This window comes from Microchirus variegatus (assembly GCF_963457635.1).
Source record: "Microchirus variegatus genome assembly, chromosome: 8".
NCBI classification, from domain to species: domain Eukaryota; kingdom Metazoa; phylum Chordata; class Actinopteri; order Pleuronectiformes; family Soleidae; genus Microchirus; species Microchirus variegatus.
The window spans coordinates 9,615,469-9,642,791 of record NC_139809.1 but is presented as its reverse complement, the minus strand read 5'-3'; the positions used below and the strand labels follow the sequence as shown (position 1 = coordinate 9,642,791).

The 27,323-nt window shown below is 39.9% G+C and overlaps 1 protein-coding gene across 1 annotated transcript; it reads right to left on the bottom strand.

The window, feature by feature from the left end:
* Nucleotides 1-1,305: 1,305 nt before the first annotated feature.
* ppip5k1b (diphosphoinositol pentakisphosphate kinase 1b) lies at nt 1,306-27,323 on the bottom strand (the record flags this gene model as incomplete). Its single annotated transcript, XM_083894044.1, has 31 exons — nt 27,254-27,323; nt 26,146-26,341; nt 25,566-25,656; nt 25,086-25,171; nt 24,467-24,621; nt 24,265-24,366; nt 23,972-24,133; nt 23,105-23,226; nt 22,906-23,007; nt 22,642-22,728; nt 22,347-22,422; nt 21,933-22,042; nt 21,643-21,666; nt 20,041-20,126; nt 19,315-19,440; nt 18,456-18,500; nt 17,530-17,651; nt 16,832-17,014; nt 16,553-16,694; nt 16,160-16,383; nt 15,919-16,046; nt 15,683-15,797; nt 15,236-15,343; nt 14,867-14,983; nt 14,641-14,781; nt 14,308-14,416; nt 11,416-11,562; nt 8,972-9,034; nt 4,358-4,495; nt 3,324-3,437; nt 1,306-1,397 (listed from the first exon to the last, which is right to left on the bottom strand). Exons 1-31 carry the CDS (start codon nt 27,317-27,319, stop codon nt 1,306-1,308), a joined length of 3,579 nt encoding a protein of 1,192 aa, XP_083750170.1. The 5' UTR covers nt 27,320-27,323.

The window sequence follows — 27,323 nt, the reverse complement described above, 5'->3', positions numbered from 1 at the left end:
ATAAGTTAAACGAATACAGCAGGAAACCTACAGTGTGTAGAACAACACAACTCTGGCTTAAAACGCACAGTTAAACACACACTTGAGATTAATCAGACCTTTGAAATTAATAACCTGTAAAATCATGCACATGCCAGATTCCTGAGGGAGGATGTTCGTTATATTATAATCTCTACTTTGGCGCTGCACTGTCTCCTTTGGCTAGTTAGATTTTTGACACACTTTCAAAAACAATCTGAGAATAAGGTCCTTAGGCTTTCAATCAAACAGAATCTTCTACATAAACCAGGCGAGCAACGTGAAATCATATCAACGTGGAAAGAAGAGTTAACGGTTTGCAGACGCACTAGAAAACTATAAAGACAGATGGAGCCGGTGGGATTTAAATACATTCGATTCTATTTCTTTAAGGTTGACAAACACTGTCCTGCATAAATTAAACTTTCAGAATTATAAGCTGTCGGTTTTATGTTTTCATTCATCTCCAAATTTTTAAAATGAGATGCATCATTGAGAGGTGACTGCACATGTTCCTTACCTAAGAGTCCTGGTATCTGGCTACAGAACATCATATATACAGATATATGAGTGGTATTAATGTACTTATCTACCTTAACTGTATTTGTCAGAGGATTTTTTCACACTTTCACAGTTTTTTACTCTCTGTGCTGACATTTGAGGCTGAAATGCCCTTTTTCTTTCTCTCGCCCTGCTATGACTGGCTGCATGTACTGTTGTAAGGCAACTGAGTAAAGAAAATAGTTTGCAGTCACTTTCTGGATTTTAAAGGATTATAACATACGACAGCTGACAGATTGGCAGTCGAACGCGTTTTAGCCAAAATGTCAGCAGGTAAAGTGTGAAATAAGGAAATAAGGCAGCTGGTGTTTGATCGGCTCTATAAAATAGATTTTGGTTTGAATGTGGGCAGCATCTGGATTAAATTAAAGGCACAGCTGTGGTGGACTGTTAGCTTGATGTTCAGTTCATGAATATTGAGAAACACTGAAGAGGAACACTGAGGTGATGAGTGGTTTTAAACTTGGGAAGGTTCAGTGTTGCCTCACGTTAAAAGAGTCAGGATGGTGTTGTGTTGTCAGGGTGCATCAGGTGAGTCCATGTTCCCTGATAAAGTGGTTATATTTACAGTCTGGCTCTGTGTATTACCTAAGGCAAAGTGGTCCCACTCCAGAAAGTAGCAATTCCCTCCAGTGTCTTTTTGTCGCGAGCTTCTCGGGACAGAGGAAGTTACGGTGCCTGTAGAGAACCGGATACTGGGAGGTGCTCGTGTTTTCCCTCCATTTTCTACTCACTGAAGCTGAAGTTCATGCCGGAGCTATCTGTGACCGGAGAAGAGGGGCCCGCACTGGATACAGCACTGGAGGGGATGCTGCCATCTTAAAAAAAAAAAACAACAAGAAAAAAATCAGTAACCCAAATGTAGGCACAAAACCTACAATTAAAAAACAATAAATTGCTAAATTGATAATCTATTGTGTTACTGCATGTGTGGCTTTAGCTCCATCCTCTTGGTTGGCTGAGAGGAAATCAGTTTTGGTTTGTTTAACGGAGCCACATATCAATAATCGGACGAGAAAATAACAGAAGACTCTGATCCCTCACAGGACAAGTTAAATTAGCTTCCCTCTCCATTTATTAGTCAAGAATCAAGAGTGAACGTTTTCCGTGACAGTCTGGGATTGCCGAGTGACACATTGCAGCCCCACACTCAGCTCTAACCTCCAGCATCCTGTCTGTTTGCCGTGTGATGAACAAGGCTAAATGAGTTCTCAGCAGGCACAGCAGCCCACATTAGAGCTGATAACCAATCACACAGCTGGGAATCCGCTCAGAGTGAGTCAGATTGAAATAAAATATGTCGGCAGAGCAGAGGTAATTGGGTAAAAAAAAAAAAATGTGAAGGAATTTTTTTTCAAACAGAACACTGTGAAAGGATGAATTAATCCTCTCAGTATTCAAGGAAATAAAAGGGAGAAAAAGTGACGGAGGAAAGAAGGAAAGGAAGGAAATTATAAAGGGTCAAAAAAACGACAGGCTACCACTGAGTTTGTACATTTAATGAAGTTTTCCTGATTTATTTATTTCTAAAATAAATAACTTAACAATAAATAAAGGAAAACAGCTGACAGCTACAGTCTTAGTTCTGAGCTCTGGTACGTTTGCCTTTGAGCTGATGAGGAAGCGAGATGTGACCTTTCCGTTACCAGTGGGTCATCGCAGATAACTGAATGTCCGCTACCTTGAACATGACGGTCACAGTCAATGTGATCTATTCATCTCCATCAAGGCTTTGCTGAGCTTGCACAGTCTTTTGCACTCACTCATCTCCACACATGGGAGCTGCCCGGTGCTGCTGAGGAGCCAACGCTTTGTTCAAGTCAGCATCTGAAACCGACAGCTGCTGAGCCGAGTGGTAGAACATTATAATGAAAATGTGTTGAATAGACCTCTGGGATATTTATTTTATTTTTTTGCAATAAATGCATTAATTCAAATTGGCACTGACCTAACCAAATAAATTCAAGGGTATTTTTTTTTTTACATACAATTTTTGAACAAGTCAGTAACAATAGACAAATGGGCGAGGGAATACCTGTGTGTCTGTGTGATGCACAGTTTGTCATCTGCCAATTTCCATAATTGCTCCACGTGATGGAACAATTATGTGTGCACCCCATCAATCCCCCATGGATCAAACGTGCCAACTGAGCACGCTCCGTGCAACACATCACTTTCCAATCCAGTTGGTGGTGCAATATTGTTTTGATCAAAACAGACTACAAAGGTTGTTTTCCCGGTGAGACATCGCCACTACTAAATGAAATGTGAGATTGAGTATGCATGAGTGGAACACTAGATTTAGGTGCATACATAGTTTTGTAAATAAAAAAATATTTGGTTTATTTTAAATAGTTGTTTTGCAGATGTTCACATGGATGGATTAATATGGAGTGATTTTTTTTTGTAACCAAATCATTCAGAGACCTTATTTGCTGTACAAATGTTAATTTTTTTGCTTCATTATTAAACAAATAATAAGTAAGAGAATACTAGAGCGTTACTCATGAAAGTGATAGGTTTTTGTGGGCCGAATTAGAGAAGATTTGGAAATGGCAATCAACTTATAACAGGGTGAATCTCACTCCTGTCAGACCCTGATAGGTCTGCACCATTCTACTTTATGGCATATGTCATATGTTTTTTTTTATAATTTGTATTGAGCATCTACTAGCAGAAATAAATGGATGTCATTATATCACATAACATCATTCAAAAATTCAATAAAGAAAAGAAACACTGACGCCACAGAGGCTGACTTGGTGGACGAAGAGACGTCTCAGACCCAGAGGAGGATAGAGGCTGCTGCAGGCAGTAGAGAGACGTCTGGCTCTGAGAGTTAAACAAGCTGGAAAGTGCTGGAGCCAAGAGAGCAAAAACACATTCACAGTTTATCAGTTTACAAATGTCACAAACCAAAGCTCATTTCACTCAGTGGAGCAATAGGGTAAAGGTTGGTGCCTGCTCAACTCAATATTACAGTGGTGGTCTACAATCCACAGACATTCAGCATAAATGTAGCATCTTCTCTGGTGACTCAGGGTCAGTCTGGTCTAGGCATGGGACAGTATGAGATTTTGACCATGTGAGAACCTTAATGGAATGATGGTATTGCAATTACAGCTCTAAAAGGTCACCTCATTCAGCCGTCACATCATTGAAAAGACAACGTGACTGACGGCTCGCACCAACCTTGAGTTGGAGGGGTCTTTGTTTCTCAATGACAACCTGAGTGATTCCTGCACTCTGTTTTTGACAAGTTATTAAAATATCTCACACCTTACACACAGTTTGACAGAAAATTCTACAGGTTTTGATACCTTGAAATGAATTATTGGCCCCTGCCTAGTCTGGTCTATCACAACTGACTCACATGGCTGAGTCTGTGATTAGTTAAGAGCATCCAAGGTTTGTGTTGTGCTGCCCTGATCTGATTCACCCACTGCCGATATAAAATGCCCACAAACAACCCTAACATTGAAAGGCAGTGCTTGAAATTCAAAGGAAAGGTTTGTTTCAAAACCAATGTGTTGGACTATACTTCCAACAAACTTCACTCAAAGTCATTAAACAGTCATCGGTTATCCAACACAATACAAAAAGACTGACCAAATGTGTGATAAACACAGCAACTTAAAGGTTTGTCATATAATGATGCATCATTTCTAATATGGACAAATCGTTATAAAAAGTATTGACCTTTTTGACTCCAAATAAGAAACAGTTGATCTATTTATTTCTAACGGTTTATTGGAAAAATAATTAAGCATAGACTCACCTTTCATGGTCTTGGCATGGGCGTCGCTGCTGCTCTCACACACGCGGCTGAGAAACTCTTCCACTTGCTTCAACGAGAGCAAGTTGTGCAGTGTCTCCAGTGGGTAGATAGAGGGCACCATGGAGCAGCCTTCAAAACCTGCAGCACAGATGGGGACAGACAGGGGACACAGCTGATTGCACAGCCGATTGTACCACTCCTCCACCAGACTGACCTGGTGGAGGAACAATGGTGAAGTCGTGGCTCTCTGTGCATGTCGGCCATTAATTTGCTCAGTGCGGCAGCCATTTTCTATTTGTTAACAAGCCACGCAAACTATTAGGGCAACTAGAATTACTGGCCTTGTTTACCTTTCAAATTTAAATAATACAAGAGACAAAAATTTATGTCAGCTAGCATAATCAGCATTATAGCAAGTGTTAATTTCCCACACCAACCAAAATTATCAAAATGAACGAGTTTCAACCACACGGTGTATTTCATTTCTTCATCGTTTTGGTGTCAATGTCAATACTGTACAGGATTTCAAAGTCTGAAGTCTTATAGATAGTTGTGATTATTGTCCAAGTATCTCAAACGTTATTTATATTCAAGCAGATATCAAGTAGGTGCTTCCAACAAAAAAAATGGCCCGATCACATTTCTAGCAAATGCGGAACACAATACAACGACCTGAAAGACAGAGAACTTACTGAGATTTACTGACCTGTATCAAAATCACTCTGATGGTATAAGATAGAGGTTGTTGGTTGTATAACTAGGTCATACACTCAGTCATGTGGCTGGTGCTTATCACCAGTTTCCATAGCACAAAGCCACTAACACCAACCTCTCTTTGGGTGAGATGATAATCCATCCGAGTTCATCCCCTAAACCCCACTTACATGCTGATTGGTAAGCAGTGAGGCTGTAGGTACATCTTCCTACATAATGGGGCCAGGGTTTGAACCACCAAAGAGGAGGTTACTTTAACAATCAGGCATGCAGGAAGAACAACAACAAACAGCCCATAATAATAATAATCAGAGCTGCTGAAGTGTCTTTGAGCAAGACATTAGTTGTGATGAATGCTGACTACTTGTGCCATGAAAGCCTGAAAAGCACAAACTGCCACTGGAATGCACCTGTCGCAAGTTTCAGTGCAGCCTGGTAATGTACACAATGATGAAGTGATTCAATGGAGGGAAAAAGGGAAATGGATGAAAGTTGGAGTAGAACATCCATTTCATCCACCTCTACAGAGACGATGGTGATTTCTTTCCACGATCACTAATGTACAAGCATTAGGAAAAAGTAGGGAGCTGCAAAAGGAAGGTTTGGGATTCAGGATACATGAGAAGCAGTATTACAATGCTTGCAGTATTGAGGAAAAAAAAAAAAAAAAGACACTTTCACTTGATTACTTTCCATGGAGTATTTGGAGCTCAAAGTCCTCACACAGCATGTTGTACATCTCATTTCCCTTTTGTCCCTTTGCCTCGCTGGGCCAACATCACATTGACTCTTTGTCGAGAGCCTGATAATAGACAGTGAACTCTTGTTTAACTGACACTTGAGTGTGACCAGTTCACAGAAGACTGGTTTCACGCCATGTAGGGAAAAACACTAAAATATACTTTAAGCAGAAAAATCATATTAAAGGCTACATATCTTTATATGGCTGTTCACTAACGCTATTTGTTTCATACAGTCGGCAACTCAATGGACAGGAACTATAGGAGGTGAGTGATAAAAATGGCCCCAGTCGATCATTGGCTGAGCTTCTCAATATTATAACATAATAAAATGCTTCTCCTAGGATCAAACAACAAGGCCCTGTGTGAATATAAACTATGTTGTGAATGATTTTGATCGCCTATTCAGTCCGTGTTTTATATCTACAATGTAAACTGTATCTCTTACTTATCTCTCTTACACCAAGTCACTGTTCACAATGACATGGCCTTGATGCCAAGGTTCCCATGACAAAAGGAAATATGATACCCGTTTTGGCTTAAATTTATATCACAATGCCGGAGAAGGAAGTGCTAAGGTGGCACAGCAGCCATCATCTCAGTGAACTGTCTAATTAAGCAGGACATGTAAAATAACACCGACTGTCATTCGTGGGTCTTTCCCTCCTCCCCGTCTGGACTGCAGCCTTGTCATATGGTATCAAACACAGCTCACACGCTGGATGCATTGGGAACCAAAAACACAGATGCTAAGCAGAGCTAACCACTCACTTTATCCGGATGGCTATGCAGGCAGAAAGACAGGAGGACAGCGCAGAGAGCACGGTGATATTTGAACGAGGAAAAATTCATAACAGTCTAAGTGACAATTAAAACGCCCCCACCTCATAGCAATTTAATTTTAAACAAAAAACACAATTGTAATTTATAACAGACAACCAATCATCTGTAACTGTAGTTCTACTGTGATTTGAAGTAAGAGGGCGGGAAATTAATAATTCCTGCTTAGGAAGTCAATGACATGCAAATAGAAGCATGTAGGAGCAAATAAGAGCATGTTTATGGTTGGACATAAACTGAAGCAGGGCTGCAGATTCAATTATCAGGCAGAAATGGAGGAGAGGAAAACGAATTCAAGCAAAGACGGAAAAGTAGACTGAGGGGTAAAAAAACACGCACAAATAAAAGTTGAAAGCTCAGTTGGCATTTGCAGTGTGTTCCACTTGCTCCTCATGGGTGAACAGGATTAGAGTGAGTCAAAGATGGAGGCAACAGGGAGAGCTGAGCGTGGAGGATTTCTGCGAGCTGCTGAGCAGATATCAGCCAGGCCTCGAGTGGACATGGGTGGTAGGAGTATGGATGTAGGTGGGTGGTTATGAACCTGTCCACAGACAGAAGGGCAAAACCCCAGCAGCACCAGCTGAGCTGACCAGCTGGACTATGTGGCACTCGACTGAGGGTTCTGAGGGATGAGAGGCAGAGCAGGCACACAAGAATGGACAGAGAAAGCACACTGGTGCTTGCAGGGTGAGGAGGGGCAGAGCTGTGAGATTAATCTGAAATGTATCCAGAATATCAGATCAGCATGACAGACAAGATAGATCTGTCCGACTACATTTACTCAATCAGAGCACTACATAAAGAACTGAATGAAGCAGGCCAAACATGCCTGAACACTGCTGCAACACAACAGACACAGTCCAGACCTTCTCATTTTAAACATAACCTAAAAGCAACAACTGTTAGAAAAAAACACAAGAGAATAGCCACAGATCTACTTCACACAACAGTACACAACAATACTCTCCTCATCTGTGATAGGTGTTTATCTGGTTCCCAGTAGTTTGTCCAACCACTTTAACATCACATTTCTGAATTACACATACTCTACTATGTCATTCTGCACAAACAGATGATGACCCTGGCACCAATGAGACCACCAGCAGGTGATGGGATCATCTGGGCTATATTTTCTATGCAGAAACACAGTTAGAAGAAGTCATATCCTAACAGAACTTGGTTATGAGCTGTACTTGCTCCTTTTCAGTGTAAATGAGCCACTGCAGCCACCAGGGAGTTCAACCATGAAAGATCAACCTGTACACTGTGGTCGAACACATTGAAATGCATCAAACTACAGCTCCACAAAACAACAAATCTTTTCAGGACATATAAAACCGTCTAAACTGTCAAAATATCCCATTTTCAAGACAAATAACAACTCACACCAGAGACGTGTTTGCAGCAAAGTAAGCTAGCCTTAACAGAGGGGGGAAAAAAGATAGATTCCAGCTGTGTTATGGTCTCAGCTGATGATAAAAATAAAACTGAACACAACACATTTTTTGGTCCTGTTGGGTGAGCCAGTTAAAAAAACTGCATCTAAGCAGGAGATCAACAAATTAAGTCAGAAACACTGAAAAAAAAATGCATGCATTTTGTTTTTTGTTTGTGATTTGTGTGAGGAGCAAGTGTTAAAATGTAACTTGCATGTAATTAAAAGAGCAAACCGACGAAACACTTTTTTTCTGGGGTTGATTTCTCACCTTGCTGGAAGGACATAGAAGAGGATTTCAGCACAAACTTAACATTGTCCAATGTGTGATTACAGATGCAAGAGAGTACGACTGACCACATTCAGTGATGCTGCATTTGAAACTTTTGAATTAGAAATGGTGACATAACACTGCTTTCCACTTGCTTTAAGTTGCTCTTTAAAATTAACACCCCAAAGTAAGAAATTCATGGAATAAGTGATTTATAATGTGCAGTAGATGATAATGTTGTGATGTGTGCACAGATTATCTACATGTGAAAACATAAGGAAGGAGTCATAAACCATGTAAGGCACATACACACATCCTATGAAGAGACAGTAGTATCAGAGGCTAATTAAACAAATGCAGGCAGAGCAGGTGGTGTTAGAGGTGAGTGTTGAAACCAACACAAGGTAAACACAAACACGGACGGCGTGTTGAGAGAAAAGAAACCTGTGAGATTTTTTGTGGGTTTTTTCCCGGAGACGTTTAAGGTAATTAACTCAAATGTCAAACTCCCAAAAATAGACAACACAGAAAATGTTTTCCCACAGAGAGGCCATGCAAGATAACAAGGAAAACTGGAGGAGTGTCGGAATAATCTTGAATAAATGCAGACATACCATTAGTTGGATGCCTGGCAAACGACACAGAAAATCTCTTTACTGCCGGCATAGAGAACAGCTCTGAGGAGATAAGAAAGGTAACTGGTATTACTGGGACTGCCTGTCTGCCTGTGTGTCTGCGTGTTCGTGTTAATGTGAGAATGAAAGAGGAGAGAACAAACAGAGAGAGTCCATTCATCCATGTCTACCTGCTAACCAACATGCCTGAAAAAGGGAGACATCTCTGAAGAGGAAACACAAGAAAAAGTCCAGAAATTAAATGTGGTGGAGTCGATGGCGTCGATGGTTTGGTTGAATAATAAACATGCAAGAAGACTGTTGCCGAGTCCGACAGGAAACAATTTAAGAATCCACTCATGTCTCTATACTTCACTGACCTACTCTCAGCTACTCACTGACATTTTTGGAAATAGTTCTTACCACATTCTTGGTAAGAATAATATATAAGACATCTCCCCGATGTCTACGCTGTAAATGTGAGGGTGCAGACAGCAGCAGGTTAGCTTAGTATAAAGCCTGAAGCAAGGGGATTATAGCATGGTTGTATTTGTACCTCCAATCTCAGTGATCCAGAGAATACTCTTGTTTCTTGTGCCAAAAAGTCAAGTGAAACACACATGCAATATTAATTATTGCCATGGGGCCAGGTGATTAAATAATAATTATATAGCAATTTTATTCGTTGTACTACATATTCTGCAATATAAAGTATTATTGCTTTAAATGTGTTACATTAGATTGATTCTCTGCATGTTTTGTGCCCACAATTAACTGATTTCTTAAACTTTCACAAAAAAAAATAATGATCTAAAATGTATCAATATTTATTCATTATAATAGCCACGTAACAAATAGTTATAATAGTAATAGTAGCAGCAGAAGGGTAGTGGCTAGCACTGTCGCCTTAAGACCTGATTTGCGACCCGGTCCGATTGAGGACCTTTCTGGATGGAGTTTGCATGTTTTTGCAGTGTGCGCGTGAGTTTTCTCCAGGTTCTCCGGTTTCCTCCCACAGACAAAAAGGTTAATTAGACACTCTAAATTACCCTGTAGGTGTGAATGTGAGAGTGAATGGTTGTTGGCTGTATGTTGGCCCTGGTAACCTGTCCAGGGTGTGCCCCGCCTTTTGCCCTGTCAGCTGGTATTGGCTCCAGCAAGCCGCAACCCTCATGTGGATGATAAAGTGGTAAACAATGAATTAATGAATAATTCAAGATAAAATTCAAATCACCACGGTGTGGGGGTTTAACAAACAGGCACCTCTGCTCTGAAGTACCAACCCACATTGCAGTTGATTTTCTGGTCTGCATTTAAACCACGTCTGATCCTCCTTCCACTGCTTACACAACAGAATTCAAACAATAACAAACACGTCCTCTTTTTCACTGAATGATCAGCAATGGTGTAATTATAAACCATCGCCTGTCACTCTTAGCAGCACATAACATAATGCAAGGGAAGTGGGAAGTGAAAAATTAATTTTGCTCCAGGAAATTTCCTTGCAGTCAGAGTGACACCCAGTGGACAAACTGAAGACCTCAGCCTCTGGTCTTTATAAACCTCAGTGGGAAAATGTCCAGATCCATATGCAAACAAAAATTACTGGCTGCCAAAATAACCTAAAGCTATTATATTCATATTTTGGAGGAAAAACAGCTGATTGCAAGAATCAAGACAGATGTTTGGGATAATTAAATGTGAAATAAGGAGCCCTGCGGTTGAGAAAACAGCTTCTTTGTACTCACCATTGGCAACATAACACTGAGGGAAAGGGTGTGGAAGGAGAATGGGTAATATTTAACAGTGGATAATCATGTCTTGAAAATATATCCAATCCAAATAACAGAACAAGTTTCTCAATGTAACAGTTACCCTAAACTTTGATCAAAAAAAGCCAAGCTCAAAAACTACTCAACAGTGGATTATGGAATTGAATTCCCTGAGACGATTTACTAAATGTACATACCGCACATTTACATGCACAGAGAGCGTATATTTCATCTAATTCAAACCCAAACAGACAGTGCAGGGATCAGTGAATTTTCATGCTGATCTGGAAAAAAACAAACACAAATTATTTCTGATTATATTACACAGTCCAATGCAAAGTTTCATGCTCAGCAATCCCTCTTCAGTCAAATCAGAACCATTATCATGCAGTGAAGTAAATCACTCAAGAAAATCTGATGCAACAGTTTGCAATTTGTTTTGGAAAAGGGAGTGAAAGGATTGGCGTTTCGATCCAAAAAGGCAGTGGCAGTACAGATTATCCCCTGGTAAAATTAAAAAAAATTAAAGGAAGCTGAACCTTAAGGAAGACAAAAAAACAAGAAAAACAAATGCATTTTAAAGCCTTAAAAGAAGACAAAAAAAGATAAAGGATTTGAGGGAGAAAAAAAGCCCCGTCTTGGTGGAGAAAGACAGACAGTCGTGTGACATACCAAACATGCCAGTCTGACATGGCAGACTGCCAGGGGACAGAGGTGGTTTTCGGTGGTGGTGGTGCGTGCGGACGTAGTCTCGCAGGTTGGGGGCGCTACAGGACACCCCAAGGACGGAGGCACTGAAGAGGCCAGAGCAGAGCGAGCCTGTGTAAGGAGGAGCCGGGGGGAGGTGTGCAGGGGTCGAGGAAATGGATGAAGGTGTTAAGGGTGAGCACTAGTTTTTACTTTCACAACATGCCATTATTGTCAAAACAAACAGTGGCTATGGTCAGTTTTTGGCACTCGTGTGTGAACATCTTTAAAAATGCCTTGGAAGTACAGTTTTGGTTGCATTCATCTTTGAACTTTCAAAACAGAGAACAATTTGACAATCTGGGAACAAGCCTGTGAATTCCTAGAAATATTGATAAGGATGAAACTGATGACAATAATAATGTAGGCTACAAACGTTTACACAACAGTGAAAGCACCATATTTGTGTACGTATATGGGTGTATAGATATGTAAACACAAGACTAAGTGAGCGTACACAAGTGCATAAAGAACATGTGTTTTGTATGCAACATACCAACAGAGGTGTTTTGAACCTGCCAAGATTAGAAAAGGGATCCTTGCTCCTGCTGAACCCAACTATTTATGCAAATAATAAACAGCTATATTCTCTTTTTTATACATTTATATCTCTCCTAATAATATTTTAAATCATTACTAGGTTTGTTGACAGCACAGAAGAGAAAAATATGAACAAAACTGATACACCCAATATTAAGCGGGTGCCTCAATCCTTTGTTCTAAAAACAGTATGTAGGTATGAAAAGCAGCTCACAGTGAGAGAGGTCGTCCATGACACCTGCTGCTCTTGTCTGTGGCATGTGCAGTCAGTGGTGGTGGTGGTGATAGATATGAACATATACTCTGAGAATAATCTGACTGTAGCCTCACACTTGCCAACAAACTGAAAAGCTACACTTAAAAAAAATTCTCACAGGCTTTAAATGTCACACAGAAACAATTGCTACTTGTGATACTTACATGCTGAGAGACTTTATGATGAACACATTTAAGGGGAAGTCGTACTACACTACACGTCTGGGAGATAAAGACATGCTGACATTTTAAATATCAAGGATTTTAGCGGCGGGTCAGGCAGTTGGATACGTCATCCACTTACAGCCATGTCTGCTGCTTTTTCAATATCTGAACAGGAGAGGATCATTGAGGTCATAACACATGGATCCCTGCAAATGGAACTGAATCAGAAGCCACTGCCTGATTTTTGGACCAGACTTTAACCCGCCATTTCCACAGTTTCATGTGGATTCAATTAAAGTGCACTGGTGTTGCTTACTGAAAATGCTGGTAATTTTTAAATTGGGTCTTTTTGGTGAGAAATAATGTTCACCAAATAGACGGACACATTTTTTCTTTAAGTGTGCGAGAGTAGGGGTTACATGGCTGAAGGTCAAATGTCTGAAGAGGTACAGGAAGTTTGAGGACCACAAATCTAGATTTAGATGTTACATGACACGTGCATGCTTGAGTGAGTGTAACCATGTTAACAGGTTGTTGTAAGGTTCATGCCCTTGGGATCTGTACACACAGTGAAACAAGACTCCTTCAAGGGGATCTTCAATTACTTTTCTTTTACTGTATTCATAGATGAGACTAGGTTCATCAGATATGTTTTAGTGATGGACATTTCTATCAAAAAATGCTATTTGTATATTTAGACTGGATTATTTTTAATATATTCTGAACTCCAATGCATAAGAGTTCTTGAAAATAATCCAGGGTTCACAGCTGGTCGAGTTAAGAGGAGCAGCTAATGAGACTTATTTAAATTTGCATCACTTCTGTGGAATGTATAGTGTGCCGTGCTTAGAGGAGCAGCATCAAGATGCATTTGAAAAAACACACATGCAGGCCACTAACTAAATGGTTGCTGCTGCTGCCACCTTCTGATAATAGATGCACCATAAATTGGGTAGTCATTGGAGTAGAAAGTAAAAGTTATAACAACAATTAGTCCCATTAACTGAACAACTTTCCATAATCTAACAAATAAACAAATATTCATGCCCTTCCCTAATTTGTTTGTCAATGCTTTTCTGATTATGATGATTTGGAAAATGTTATATATTCAACTGAATAAAAACCCCATTGTAGGAAATGTGCAGGGAAAAGATAAACAAAAAAACCCTGAGGAGCCAAATAAAATATATATTTAAGTGTATTTGTTGCTTGTTTATGCTCATTTAACAACATTTTGATTTATTTCTTGTAACATCTTAAGATTGTGATAGAGAAGTGGTGCTACATTTTTAATCAAATAGAAGGGCACTCATATCAAGGCCTTTCTTTGTAGAATTTTGGCTGTTCAATTCCTGTGCAGACGTCAGAAAAAAAACTGATAGCAACACCCACAGTTTGGTCCCTATAAGATACCTTGCCACCTTATCATTTAGCAGGGATATCTATGCCTCTCTGAACACTGTGACACCAGAGAGCCTGCCTGTACAGCTCTCCTCACTGACCTCTTGCCTACATAGTTTAGAGTCTAAGCCTGTTTGGCTGCTAAGCTAAGCTGAGTGGAAGCTATGTGACCGACAGAGAGTGAGCGGGGGCAGTAATGGAAAGAAAACAGGAAAGGAAAAATACACAAAGAAAGGTATGAGACACGGAAAAGGTAGGAGGGTGCGGGAGAAGTCTGAGATGGGGGGTTGTGATGAGGAGGAGGCTAAATGATGACAGCTGGAGATAATCGAGTTGTGAGGCCAGTGTCTCTTGTCATTAAGTTCTCTCCTTTTCTTCCTACGACACACACACACCCACACAAACTCTCTCTTCCTCTCTCTCTCACAAACACACACACAGAAATGTGAAGCCCACCTAAGCCAATGGTTGGTTTGATCTCAGGAGACTGGCGTGAACAGGAGGGGAAGAGTCGATGGGACACGGAGCCTTTGGTGGACTGGGTGGGAGAAGTCTCAGAGAGGACCTGAATGGGGTCATGACACCAGGGTTAATACTGAGAGGTTGCCAAGTATATCAGGGATCTGATGAATCCAATTCATTAAAAAAAAAATAGAACATGAACACTGTGTGACTGGTACAAAAAAATTAAAGGCAAATAAAACCTATGAACTAGCGATATGTTACTTCTGTGTGGAAAACAGCAAAATGTGGTTTAAACATTATTGCAATCGCACTATGGTCTGATACCTCCATGGAACCCGTCTTGCGGTTGCGAATCATGGGAGACTTTCGCTGGATGTTGATCGGGTCTGAAATGTGAAGAGCCTGGTCAGGCTGGTCCTGAGAGAGATCCTCCAGACTGCCCTGATTTGGCTTTTTGTCTTGATTCTGATATGATCACAGAAGGGGACATAGGTGGTTTAATTTGTTGTGAGAAAAACTAAACAGTTAGCATATAGCATTATTTACACACCTCAGACGAGGCTGGACGAAAGCCAAAGCCAAGTGGAACATTTTCCTCATCATCACATCCTTTGACTCCTGGACTGAAGTGAAGCTCAACATGGAAACGCTCTTCTGAGGAGGGGTCCTGCTCACCACACACACACACACACACACACACACACACACACACACGTAAAAGTATATACTATATTACTCAAAGTATAAACACCTAACAGAATATCAAATGAAAAATCCGTGTAGATATTGTAGATATATTATTTTTTTATTTATTATTACTGTTTATTGCTAGGATGACTTTTAACATCAGTCCAGGGACTACACTTTAAAAATGTTAACTAAACCAATAAAATAATAAATAAGATTCCTGCAGGCTGACCTTATCGTTGTCTTCATACAGCATGATGACTATCTGTGTCATGTAGTTGAGTTCTGTCACAGCACTTAGGTAGTCCATCGCCTGTTTCCACTGCTGGTCCTTTTCCTCCTGGTATACAGACACACATATATATATATATATATATATATAAACACACATGCAATACACATGATAAAACAAATGAAATCAGAGTGCGACACGTGCCTGTAACGACTTTTTAAAATCAAAATAATACTTATTGATGAAAAATACCTTTTTATTGAATTAATTACTGTGAAATTTGAAAAGCTGAGAACATTTCTGATGTTGAACTTCTGTCTATTTATAATCTCTCTGCTGATGGTTAGTGCAATGTTAGAATAAACACCTACTCTTGATTTGCCAATTCATTAGGCGCAGACACAGACAAGACATGTTTGTCAGAGAAAATAAAAAAACAGAACATACATCCAGCAGTCCTCCGTAGCGGAAGATGCTGAGCAAGGAGTGAACGTGACTCTCACTGGTGAAGTAGAGACGTGTGCGTACGTGACGACCAGGAGACATCACGCCACGGGAATACCTAAGCACAAAGGAACAGATTACCCAAGTCCCCATCAGTCAGCAAAACACCAGAAACCACCATTAACTAACAAACACATGTCAACATGCTTGTGTGCTTCAGCTGTGGGTTTAATGCTCACAGTGGGTGCAGCTTGTTAACAGCCTCGTCCTCATGGGTCCTCTGTAGGTCAAGCTGAATTTTCTTCAGCAGAGGAACACAATAGGCCTGAGATATGTCCAGTTTCTCAGCTTTGCTGATGCCATACTCCTGATATGAATGAAATGAGAGGAACACAAAGCTATCATTTTTAATCACATAATCACATGGTTGTTGGAAGATGTCAAGGAAACACACTAAATATAACATTGTTCTGCTTTAACCTGTGGTATGACTATGTCAGCGAGGGCGCGGGAGAGCCTGAATAGTTCCAGCGTGTCCTCCAGTGCAAGCGACGAGTTGTGCTGCGTGTCGTATTTGATGCAGTCGTAGATGTCCGGGATCTTGCTGATGTCGTAACGCCCGTTCTTCATGCGGAAATCTCGCTCTAGTTTAGACCAGCGCTGCAACATCAGCTCCAATGTCTCGCTGTGGTAAAGCTGCAGGTCTGGAGCAAAGCACAGGGTGACTCATCATTGTAATATTTGTGTGTAGAACAGGCAGATAAATAAAAATCTCTCCTTTAACACAAAACAAAACTTGCAGTGTGATATTTATTCATCTGTACACCTGACCCAGTATAGTATATTTACACAGGTACTGAGAAATCACACTACCTGCACTTTTGGGGTCTTCCAGTCTTTTCCGTATTTGCGAGGTAAGACTCTGGATGAGGGCGTACACCTTGTCACTGGTCTTTACTGGATTCTCTATGACCTTCATGGAGTTCACCAGTGATGGACTACCTGTTGGAGCCAACTGGAAACACAAGGGAATTAGTAGTATTAGTTGGTCTACACAGCATGATATAAAAAATGAACAGGACAAAAAATTGTATTGAAAAATGAATAAAATCTAAATAATTGTAAACATCACAACCTCACACTTTGCCATACCTTATCATAGTTCTCTGGTGTAAAGTCCTGATCCTTCTGCATGATTTCATGGAGACTGGTCTTCACCTTCTGCTGGCAGTCTGTCAGAGAGTCACTGTCACTGTCGAGCAGTCCATTCATGTTGGCACTCTTGACCATCTGAACCAGGATCGGTGTCAACTCGCCTTCGAGAGCCAGCAAACCCTGCAGAGCAGCCAGAGAAGTTAAACTGAGCCCATTGTACTTTATTTCTGCCTAATCATTATTCTGGTGTGGCTCCCCATCACCACTTTAAACCTTTTAGTATCATTGACCCAAAAAGGTTTTGTTCATATTAATACTCAACATTAGTTGAGACATTTATTCTGATAATAAATTCTTTCTTCTTTTTTTCCAAATTTCACACAATTTCTAAAAACACATTACATAGGAAGGGAATCACCACCGTTTCTGGAATGCTTACCTTTATTATTAAGACCAAACAAGTTTTACAAACATAAATGAATTAATGACAAAAACAGTCATTTTAACATGTTTTGCCTTTGACCAGTGTGAACATACTTCAAAACTGAAATGTGGTAATGAAACAAGTGGAACATCTGATGAGGTTCAAATCTCAACGTTCTGTCAAAACAACTCACTGTGGTGATTAAGTAAAATGAGGTCTTCAGCAGTAATAGGCTTTTAGGCACACTTTTAGGCAAAACTGTAGAAATTACCTTGGCAAAGGCAGCAGCTGTCATCTGCACTCTGCCTTCATCAGAGGCGTAGATCTTCAAGTCATGGCGGTATGTGCTGTGCAGGCGCAGAAGGCCACACCCAGGAAATCCAGCATAGTCACCTAAAGATTTTACAAGGAGGAGAGCATAACAGTTTACTGGACTGTGATAGTGGACAGTAAACATAACATTTCAACAACAAGAGACACAGCTGAGGGGGAAGAAAAAAATAGTAACATCTCCAAAAGTTCCCAGGATTTTCATTAAAAGTAGGTACGCAGGGCAACATCCCTTTGAGTTCATAAATACATTGCCCTGACAATACTAATGAGGTTTTACACGACTTAAATTGTGTGGTTCGTGTTTTCAAAAGTTTAAAGTTAAATTAAGTAGTAAATACCACTTGAAAAGAGATGTTAAACATCTCTTAAAGTGTTGAATACTTTTAAAGTAATAAAGCTGCAGAAGGTGGATGCATACCAACCATTTCAAAGTCAAGTCAAATCACACAAATGCTTCATGCAGTCAAGTCTCCAGTCAAATTGCCTGATGTGGTACTGTTGGTGACTTTGTGTTAACATGCCTTTATTTCAAAAGAAGGAACTGGAATATGTTCAGGGTTTAATCTGAGATTTAATCCAGGATAAATGATACTGATAGAGAACCTGCTTTATCTTCGAAGGCGATGGCTGCACTTGCAGCAATCACTTTACTTGCCTGTGTGTGTACAAGTAATGCAAATACACCTGAATCACATTAATGACACAGACGATACACAGCAATCTCAACGGCACTAGCCGTCACATGAAATTAATAAAAATTATGAGAGAAAAAAAAAAATCAGAGCATATTAGTCGGCGGAGCAAAAAAGCGCAGAAAGACAGAGGCGGAGAAGAGCAGTGACATCCAGGAGACCCTTCTCTTACCAGAGTCAATAGGGGACTCACAGCCAAGGGACCGATGGTTACCAGCTAGTAGTTTACACAGAGCAATAACAGGCAAGAAGAGAAGAACAGAGTTACAAGACAAAATGTGTGCTAGAGAAAGAGGTCAGAAAACAGTAGCTGTGACGAGAAAAGGCTTCTTTTCGTGAAAAAAGAAGCAGGTTGGATGAATCTACGTAACTCAGTTTTAGGAGTCGGTGTGCATGCACTGTGAAACAAAGCATTTGGAATGAAAGACTGAAAAGGCACTGCTCCGTAAAAACCTGAATAGTGAAGACAAGCATGTGCAGCTGCTTTCTGTACTTAATCATGGTCTTTCCAGACATTTAGGTGTAACCTCACATTCAACTCTGAATGTAAGGAAAGAATTGCTGCATTTCCGTCTTGTGCATTTTGAACAACAATGATTATCACAGTTGGGTGAGGTTATGTGTGCTGCCCACACCCAACTGTGATTAAGTTTTTGTTAAACACTTTTTAAACAGTCGAGTGCATACCGGACCTCATCAAACACTATGTTTCAACCATTGGCAACAGGGCAAGCAGTAACAGTATTGTTAGTGATAGACATTGTTGTTTTTGTGAGGCCAGCAATTCGTCAACATGTTATCTAACATGTTATCTACGAAGGCAAATAGTGAATGACACAAAATACAAGAACCAGTGACTACAAGAAATGCAAAAATGTTGACATTAACTCAATATTCTTCCAAGATTTTTCAAAAAGTATCAGCAACAACAAAAACTTTACCACATAAGAACATATTTTTCGCAGGAGCCAAACAGGTCATTGTACACACATGTATTAGTTATTGCATGTTTCTGACTGTCTAACTGGTACCTTGGCCTCCAGGGTACATGCAGCGAAACGCCCTGCCCAGCTCCTCAGCCTGAACCCGGCCTGCAGGCGTCAGCTCCCCACCCCACTTCAACACCAGCAGCAGAGAAGGGCCGTCCTTCTTAGAGTCTGGAAAAAGGCCAGCAGTTTTGTTAGTCATAGCAATAAACACTACATGCTGTATATTACCCTCAAATTGTGTTTGTGTCGTATTTAGTATCAATGTAGTGGCAGTGTTTTACTACTACTACGACGACTAAAAATCACAGAAAACTAGACATCTTTGTAGCTGGTGAGCATGTTTGTGTCACTGTGCTTGATTGCCACTTCTCAACACATACGCCTCCAGCCTTCCTTTCATAATTTGGTTCTTCATTTTCTAAAATGTAGTGATGATTCACATTTTCCTGGCTGCATCTTGTGAATGTTTTTGCTAAAGAAAAGCTTCTAAGCTGCATACATAGTTTGACATCGTCTTCTACTTAATCTTGTTAGAATTACTGGTTACATGCCAAGAAGTGGAAAATATAAGTCATATGTAATCATCTATAATCACTATTGTACCCCTTATTTTCTCACAAAAAATGGATTTAGAAAGAAGCTGTTAATTTATTTGGCCATCATAAATTCTTCATTGGGAAATCTGACTCATCTTGTCATCTCTCTTCTATACAGACATGCACACTAGCTCAAAAGGAGCCATTATAACTCCAAATACTCCAAATGTACCTTCTTCTTCACTGGATGCTTTGGGCTGGCCACTGCGCAGGTATGTCAGCTGGACTTTCCTATTAATACCCGAGAAATGACCATACCTGGTGGGAATGATCACACACACAAAGATAGACAACAATGTTGATGTGCACACAGGCAGAAAGGAGCAAATCTCACAGATACATTGCATCGTTTCACACCAAGCACATGTGACCTTCATTCCAACAAAAGCTTAAAAAGAAGAATCATATCCACAGCTTTGTCAGCTCTTACACACTGCTCATCAACTATTAGCAGACAGTTTAATGATAATTGCACTCTTTGGAGCTAAATAGCTTAAACAGAGTCATTTTTATGTTTGATTTAAAAAAAATGACACAATGTGAAAATCATTGCCAGTCATAATCTTGTTGCATTTGTTTTAAGTCACACACAAACAAACAAGCACATATCAGGAGCCTCCATCTACAGCGTGTAGTGCCGTCAAGAATTTGGCACATCCTCCACACTAATGACCACAGGGCGTCCTGTAATGAGACAGGCAGCTGAGTGGACGCCTCACAAAGCCACACGATGATTGACCCTGAAGCAGGATAAATAATTCTAGCAGGGAGCCAGAGAATTAAAGCTGCTGCTAAAGACCCACACTTAAAGATTAGCACAATCACACAGGACTTTGATCATATAACTCTGGATTATTTCAAGAATTTGATGGGTGAAATAAAAAGGGAGGGCTGGCAACTACATTTTGAGGATGGGGTCGACAAAGACCACAATGGAAAACTCTCAAAGTTATGACCCATAAAGTCCCTGAGGTGTAGATGCCTGTGGAAATAGATTTTAGGGATTAACATCATGCTGCCAGCTGTTCAAAAATATTTTACTTGACAGGATGTACAGTACATACAGAGCCTGTATTTAAGTGAGCCCAAACTTAGAAGTATGTAGCAGGAGAATTGTGGTCTCGTCACAGCACTTTGCTAGCTTGTTGTTGCAGAATCATGATTTAGGAATTTGAATTTGGATTTTTTGAGAAATGTACAAGAATGTGATAATGAGTTTACCAATCTATCATATATCACAATGTCCCCTTTATTTCCGAGGTATTTTGTATGTAGAAGTATTTAGAAGAGGGAATATGACAGAGACACGTTGATCATGATGGAAGGCAGAGGGAAGAAAAACATTAGAGGATCTAGAGACCAAGTGATATGTGGTGAGGACGACATGCAGACCAAGTAGCACAACACACACTTCTTTACACACACAGTAACACAGTGAAACCAAAAACATTCAACTGTGTATGTGTCCACTGTTAGTGGCTAAAAATGAATGGCTGTTAATAGAAATGATACAGTACGTTCTGTACTGTGTACAAAACATTAGGAATATCTCGCAGAAATCAAGTCTAGTTTCTGACCTCACACAAACTAGACCTAAACAACGGTCTTCAATTAGTTTCGATAATTTCTGCCAGGTTTAACCTAAATTTTCTTTGGTATTTGTCCGAAAGAAAAGAAAACTTCCTAATATTTTGCACGTACAGTACGTGAAGACTAAAGAAATAGAGGTAGGTAAAATCTCATCCTTGAAAATGAGAAGGGAAAGGGTGCGTACTGAGTGTCAATCAAGCTGGATTCCCTTTTGGAGAGAAAAGAGGAGGGATGGATTGGCAGGAGAAAAGATGGATGGCAGAGGGAAGAGAAGACAAAGTACAGAGTTAGAGACACGAGAAAGAGGTAGGGAGTAAAATCACAGTAAATCTGTTTCTTCCTCTGAGCACGAGAGATGACTGAACCTTGGTAGAGTGTTGAGAGATGAGGCGACTGCAGAAGAACAGTGACGGCAAGAAACGGGAAGATAATGAGAGTGAGAAGATGTGTGTGTGTCTGATGTGTACCACTCACATCTCCAAAACGGTCTTGAGTTGCTCCAGTTTAGATTTCTTCTCCTCAATCTCACAGTCAGTGTGCTGGCCCAGTTCAACCAGCAGAAGTCGGGCAATGTCTAGTACTTCCTAGAGACAAAGAGACAGTTATTCTGAATTAATTTCTATCCTTTATTGACCTTTAATTAATGTTACTACACACCGAAATTATGCATAGATGGAAATCACATTTTTTCTTCTACAATGACTTGGTTCACATAAGACGCTTCACAGACAGGATGACAGGTCTCTTTCAACCAATAATAAATACTTAGACCCCAAACAATGAGACTGTGACGCAGCACTGTATATATAAACATCAGTATTTTGTTAAACAAAACATTCATTAGTGTGGGAAAAAGAAGGAACTATGATTACAATCAATCTCACTCACCTGCAGCTGTTTTGGCTTTTTTAGCTTCAGCTTTCCTGACTTGTTGCCTCCATGTTTCTCAAACAACTCAAAGAATCTGTGAAAAACAGACAGAATTAAACAAAAGAGTGTTGGTTAGAGTATTGGACAGAAGGAGGCAGTCTGGGTCATTTAAATTTCTTTAAAAATGTAAAGCAGCGTCAGTGGGCAAGTCAGGTTTTCAAAAATCCAAAAATTGATAATGTTTTTTTTTTTTTTTCTCTAAAGAATAGGCTTCACACCGAGGATATTGTAATGCATAACGTATAAGACTTACAGAGGATGCCGGACCTCCATTTTCATCTTTTGCTTTGGTGTACGATCTCCATGGCGGATGATGGCAATAACACAGCGCAGCTCCATCCTTAATTAAAGACAAATAAATAAATCAGGAGGAAATTATACATGTTAACAATATATTTTAATTTATTAAAAACCTTTGAGGCTTAATTAGTTTAAATCCACCAACATTACAAAATGTTTTTAAATAAAGTTTGCAAAGACATGATTCCATATAATGTCATATCTATACAGTACGTACATGGTTCCTGAGGTGGTTGGGACTATGGGAATGTCTTCAGCCTCCATGGGGATGGACCAGGGGATGTGGAAATGGGGAGCTAACTCCCTCATTACCATGTTCCTGGTGAAGCAGAGAATCATTAACAGAGAAAAGGAAAAAAAAAAAACCTTGTGATCAGTACTGAACCCCAGCTCGGGGGTGGGCAAAAGTCACTTACCCCAAGACTTTGGCACAGTCGTCATAGTACTTCATGGAGTTTTTGACAAAGCTGAAACCATTAACATCACAGACGAACGAGTGGCCATTGGCTCTGAGCAAATCAAACCCACAAACGGTTTGCTAAAAAGAAAGATCACACAAAAATGTGTTAAATTGCATTTCGAGATGTGAGCGAACAGGAATGACTGGAGCCCAATGCAGAGCTGATCTAAATGGAGATGGTTTAAATAAGGCAACATATACCAGCAGATCATACACATGTACTCATTGATTTTAAAGTGCCTAACTTACCTTAATTGTGTATATATTTCTCAAGCAAAAATTAATTAACAATAACAAAGCTTTTCAACATCAAATATTTCTGAATCAAATTTACTATTTTTCAAAGCACCATCTAAAAAAACAGAGCACTGATATTCTGATATGTATTTTTGCCCAAAGCTGTGCATAATATACAGAAAACGATGAATTATTAATTTTCTCTGTCACCCCAGTAGCCATCTGTATTAGGCTGTTGGGAATGTGTATTGTTCTCTAAATTATTCATAATACATGTGGGAAGATTTTAGCAGTGTGATGTAAATAGGCTCCAGGTAAAATGTTTCTTCCTTAAGGATAATAGTTTCAGTAATTGGTTTAAATATACACTCTTCCCATACAGATGTTGTTGCAGTGTTTGTGTTGGCTACAAATAGATAATTGCACATAACAAGGTCCAGAGTTAAAATTCTCCAGCCACTAATTGCTTGAAATTAAGCAAAAAAGACATAAAATCACAAATAATCCAGTGTTTAAAAAAATAAAAGCAAAGCTAAGGTGGGTCACTATGCTGATAAGTAAAAATATGATGATATCTCAAGTTTACCTTAAAGGCCAGGCAGACCTTGCGGGCCACTAGTTTCTCCATGGCAGTCAGCATGACGGGGTAACGGATCTCCTTGCCCTCACTGTCCCTCTCTACCTTTCCATCCAAGGCAGGGGACTTCCGCGCCTCAGCATGGGCGTAGTCTGGACCGACTGTGTAAACCTGACATGTCCATAACAAATGCACACAGAGAAAACAGAAACAAACAAAAAACATTGTCTCAGAGTTGATAACTCATCACATCACTGGTACATAAATCTGTAAAAGACCACCAAGGGGAACTTGCATCATACCTTCACATCAGTACCATCCGTGGGCATGAACTCCTCATAGATGTAGGACCCAGTCTTTCGTACACTGGTTTCTGGTGAGTATACACTGCTGCGACTCCCGATCTACAGCAAACAGACAGAGAGACAAAGGACTCTCAGAATTCAGTGTGTGAATTTGATCATCTTCACCACATTTTGCTGCTGTTACTTTGAAGACGGTTACCTTTCTGAAGAGTCTCTGGCTTCCTCCTCCGGCAGATGTTGGGTAGTAGATGTAGACATTGTGGTCTTCGGCGCACACAGGTTTCTCTACAAAGGGTTTGTGGAACACCTCTCCGTTCACCTCAACGTGGTCCTCTGCCTCCACCAAATTACACTCTGGAAAAATGGGACAATTTCATAAGATAATCCTTCAATAATTGCAAATTCACAAAGTCTCACAAAACTATTGACAGACTACAACCAGAGTGTTGTTTCAATAATTGAAACAAGCTTTCTGATATTTCAGCTTCCTAATGTGAATATTTTCTGGTTTCATTGTTCACACATTCAAACATCTGAGAACATCATAATTGTGTGGTTTTTCAACATCTTTATGGACCAAACAAATACTTGATTAATCAAAAAAATAAATCAACAGATTAATGGATTATGAGAATAATGCATGAATAATGAATAATGGATGCATTCGTTGCAGCTCTAGTTACATTATCTCACACGCGGGGAAACTGGCAAAGTAAATAATGATCAGTATTTTACTTTATGACCGAGGTTGATTCGGTTGATATTCATTTCTGATTCATTTTGTTGGCATAAAGTCAGCAGTGGGAACTCTTACACACCTTCAGGATTGTCGGGATCTCGGTTCAACACAGCGTAACGTGGTAGGTCAATGCCCTCTTCCTTTAGGATACGGTACACTTCTCTCCTGACAGGGAATCAAGCAACTGTTACAGATCATTTCCAATGTGCTGCTTTTGTGTGACAGCATGAGCAGTGTTTATAGTGACAAGTGTAGCTACCAGATTTTGCTTTTTGTTGTGCTGTCTCGGGACTATAGTGTACCTTTTGAATGATTATGTTTGACAGAATTTCTTTCAAAGGCAAACTTTGGGGACTACATGGATAATGTGAGACTGTACTAGTAATTTCTTTTATACAACCCTTAAAACAGTTAAGGCCACTAAATATCAGCTTACAGACGATTGTTAGATCATCTGCATTGTAGTGAGAGTCCTTTGATATACAATAATGCGATGTGACAATTATCCCGTAAAACCCCATTGGCTTGTTTGTGTGTAACTGGGTGTATGTTAACACACCTGTCCTGTATGAAATACTGCATGTTGAGGTCATTGATGAGCAGTGGATTCCTGAGTTTGACATAGTCCACCGCTTTGTCCAGAGGAAAACCTGAAAATGTGTCACATAAAAAAAACAGTGTCAGACCACAGACAATGATCAACAATCCACCCTCAACCAACAATTACATACCAAATTATTAAGAATCTACACAAAGATCAAGTTCAGGACTCTGCTGATTTCATCAGCCTCTGAAGCAAAGCATTTTTTGGCAACTGTTGGTGACCTCAGAAGTGATGAACACTGTACTTATCATAACTTTATTCCATCCACTTTAACAGACACCAGATGTGCAAACACAGTGGCATGGTTTATTCTTTAAATTATACTCCTATATACTATATGCCTTTTGTTTCCGATTGGGATTTTCCATTAAGAGCTAAAGATGTTGTTACACAATAGCAAAGCACAGCATAGCTCTATGACAATGACCAGAACTGATTCGTTGTGTAAGGCATTTTATGTAAGTTGATAGTGATGTTGACGCTACACACACCAGGTGTGGGTCTTTATATACCTAGATATTCTAAATGATTTTACCTTTGGAGTGGAAGGAGATGAGGCAGTCACAGAGGGGCCACCTCGCCACAGGTTCCTCCAGGATCACCTCCTCTGGAAAGATGACCACATCAATGTAGTCAAACTTACAAAGGCGCTCCAGGATCTGAGTCATGGGCTTGGATTTGGACTTCTTCATCATGGCACATATGCCAACCACAATCTGTCGCTCTGGTGGCTGGTGGGGAGGACACAGAGAGGTTGGAGACAGGATACATGCAAACATATAGACAACTAACAACAATGTGTTATAATTTACCACCTGATAAAACGCTTAGTTAAGTTTACACAGAGTGTGAACGACAGTTGAGTCTGAAATGTAAATCCATAAAAATCAGCAATGATGATGATGATGACAACCGATTTGGTTTTGAATGTATGTCAATGTCAGTGATTTGATTACTTTTTGAAACCTGAAATTTAACAAACAATTAGGGCTGTTAAGATTGCGTATAAAAAGCTATCCCATTAATAGAAGAATTACAATAACCTATTTCATTGCACAACACACCAATAGAACATTGTGCTCATTTGTTCCAACAACAATGAGAAGCCTCTGCTTCTTTGCTAGTGTGACCAGTATATGACCTGAAACACAACCTGTTCAATAACTTCTTCTGATTATGTACACTGGGCAAGCAGCTAATGCACTACTACCATAGAGTCCATGTATAGAGGGGAATATAAAAGAGACCAGAGATTAAAGTTATTGACGTAAACTGTATTGTTCTCTCACCAAACTTTAAAAAGATAATTTTTTTTCCACTATCCAATTCCAAATAAAACATCCCCTTCTTAGTTTTCCAGGCCTGTTAATTTTCCACTGCCTAAAAATAACCAACACTGAAGCCAAAATTAACTCTTTTTCCCTCCCAAGTCCATATATAGTCAACAGAGAACATTTGACTGTTATTGTTAAAATGAGATAAAACTTCAACGTAAAAATAAACTGTGCCACGTTTTAACTCATAAAGTTGAAACAGAAAACCATCTTAGTACCCGAGGAGATGCAAGGTACAAGGTTTGCCTCATGATACACGCGTAAACCTTGGACTCAGATTATGTGCAAACCTAACAACCTACAACTTACCGACTCATCGTCATCATCCTCCATTTCTTCTTCTTGAAACATCTCGTTCTTCATGCTCGTCTCCATTTCA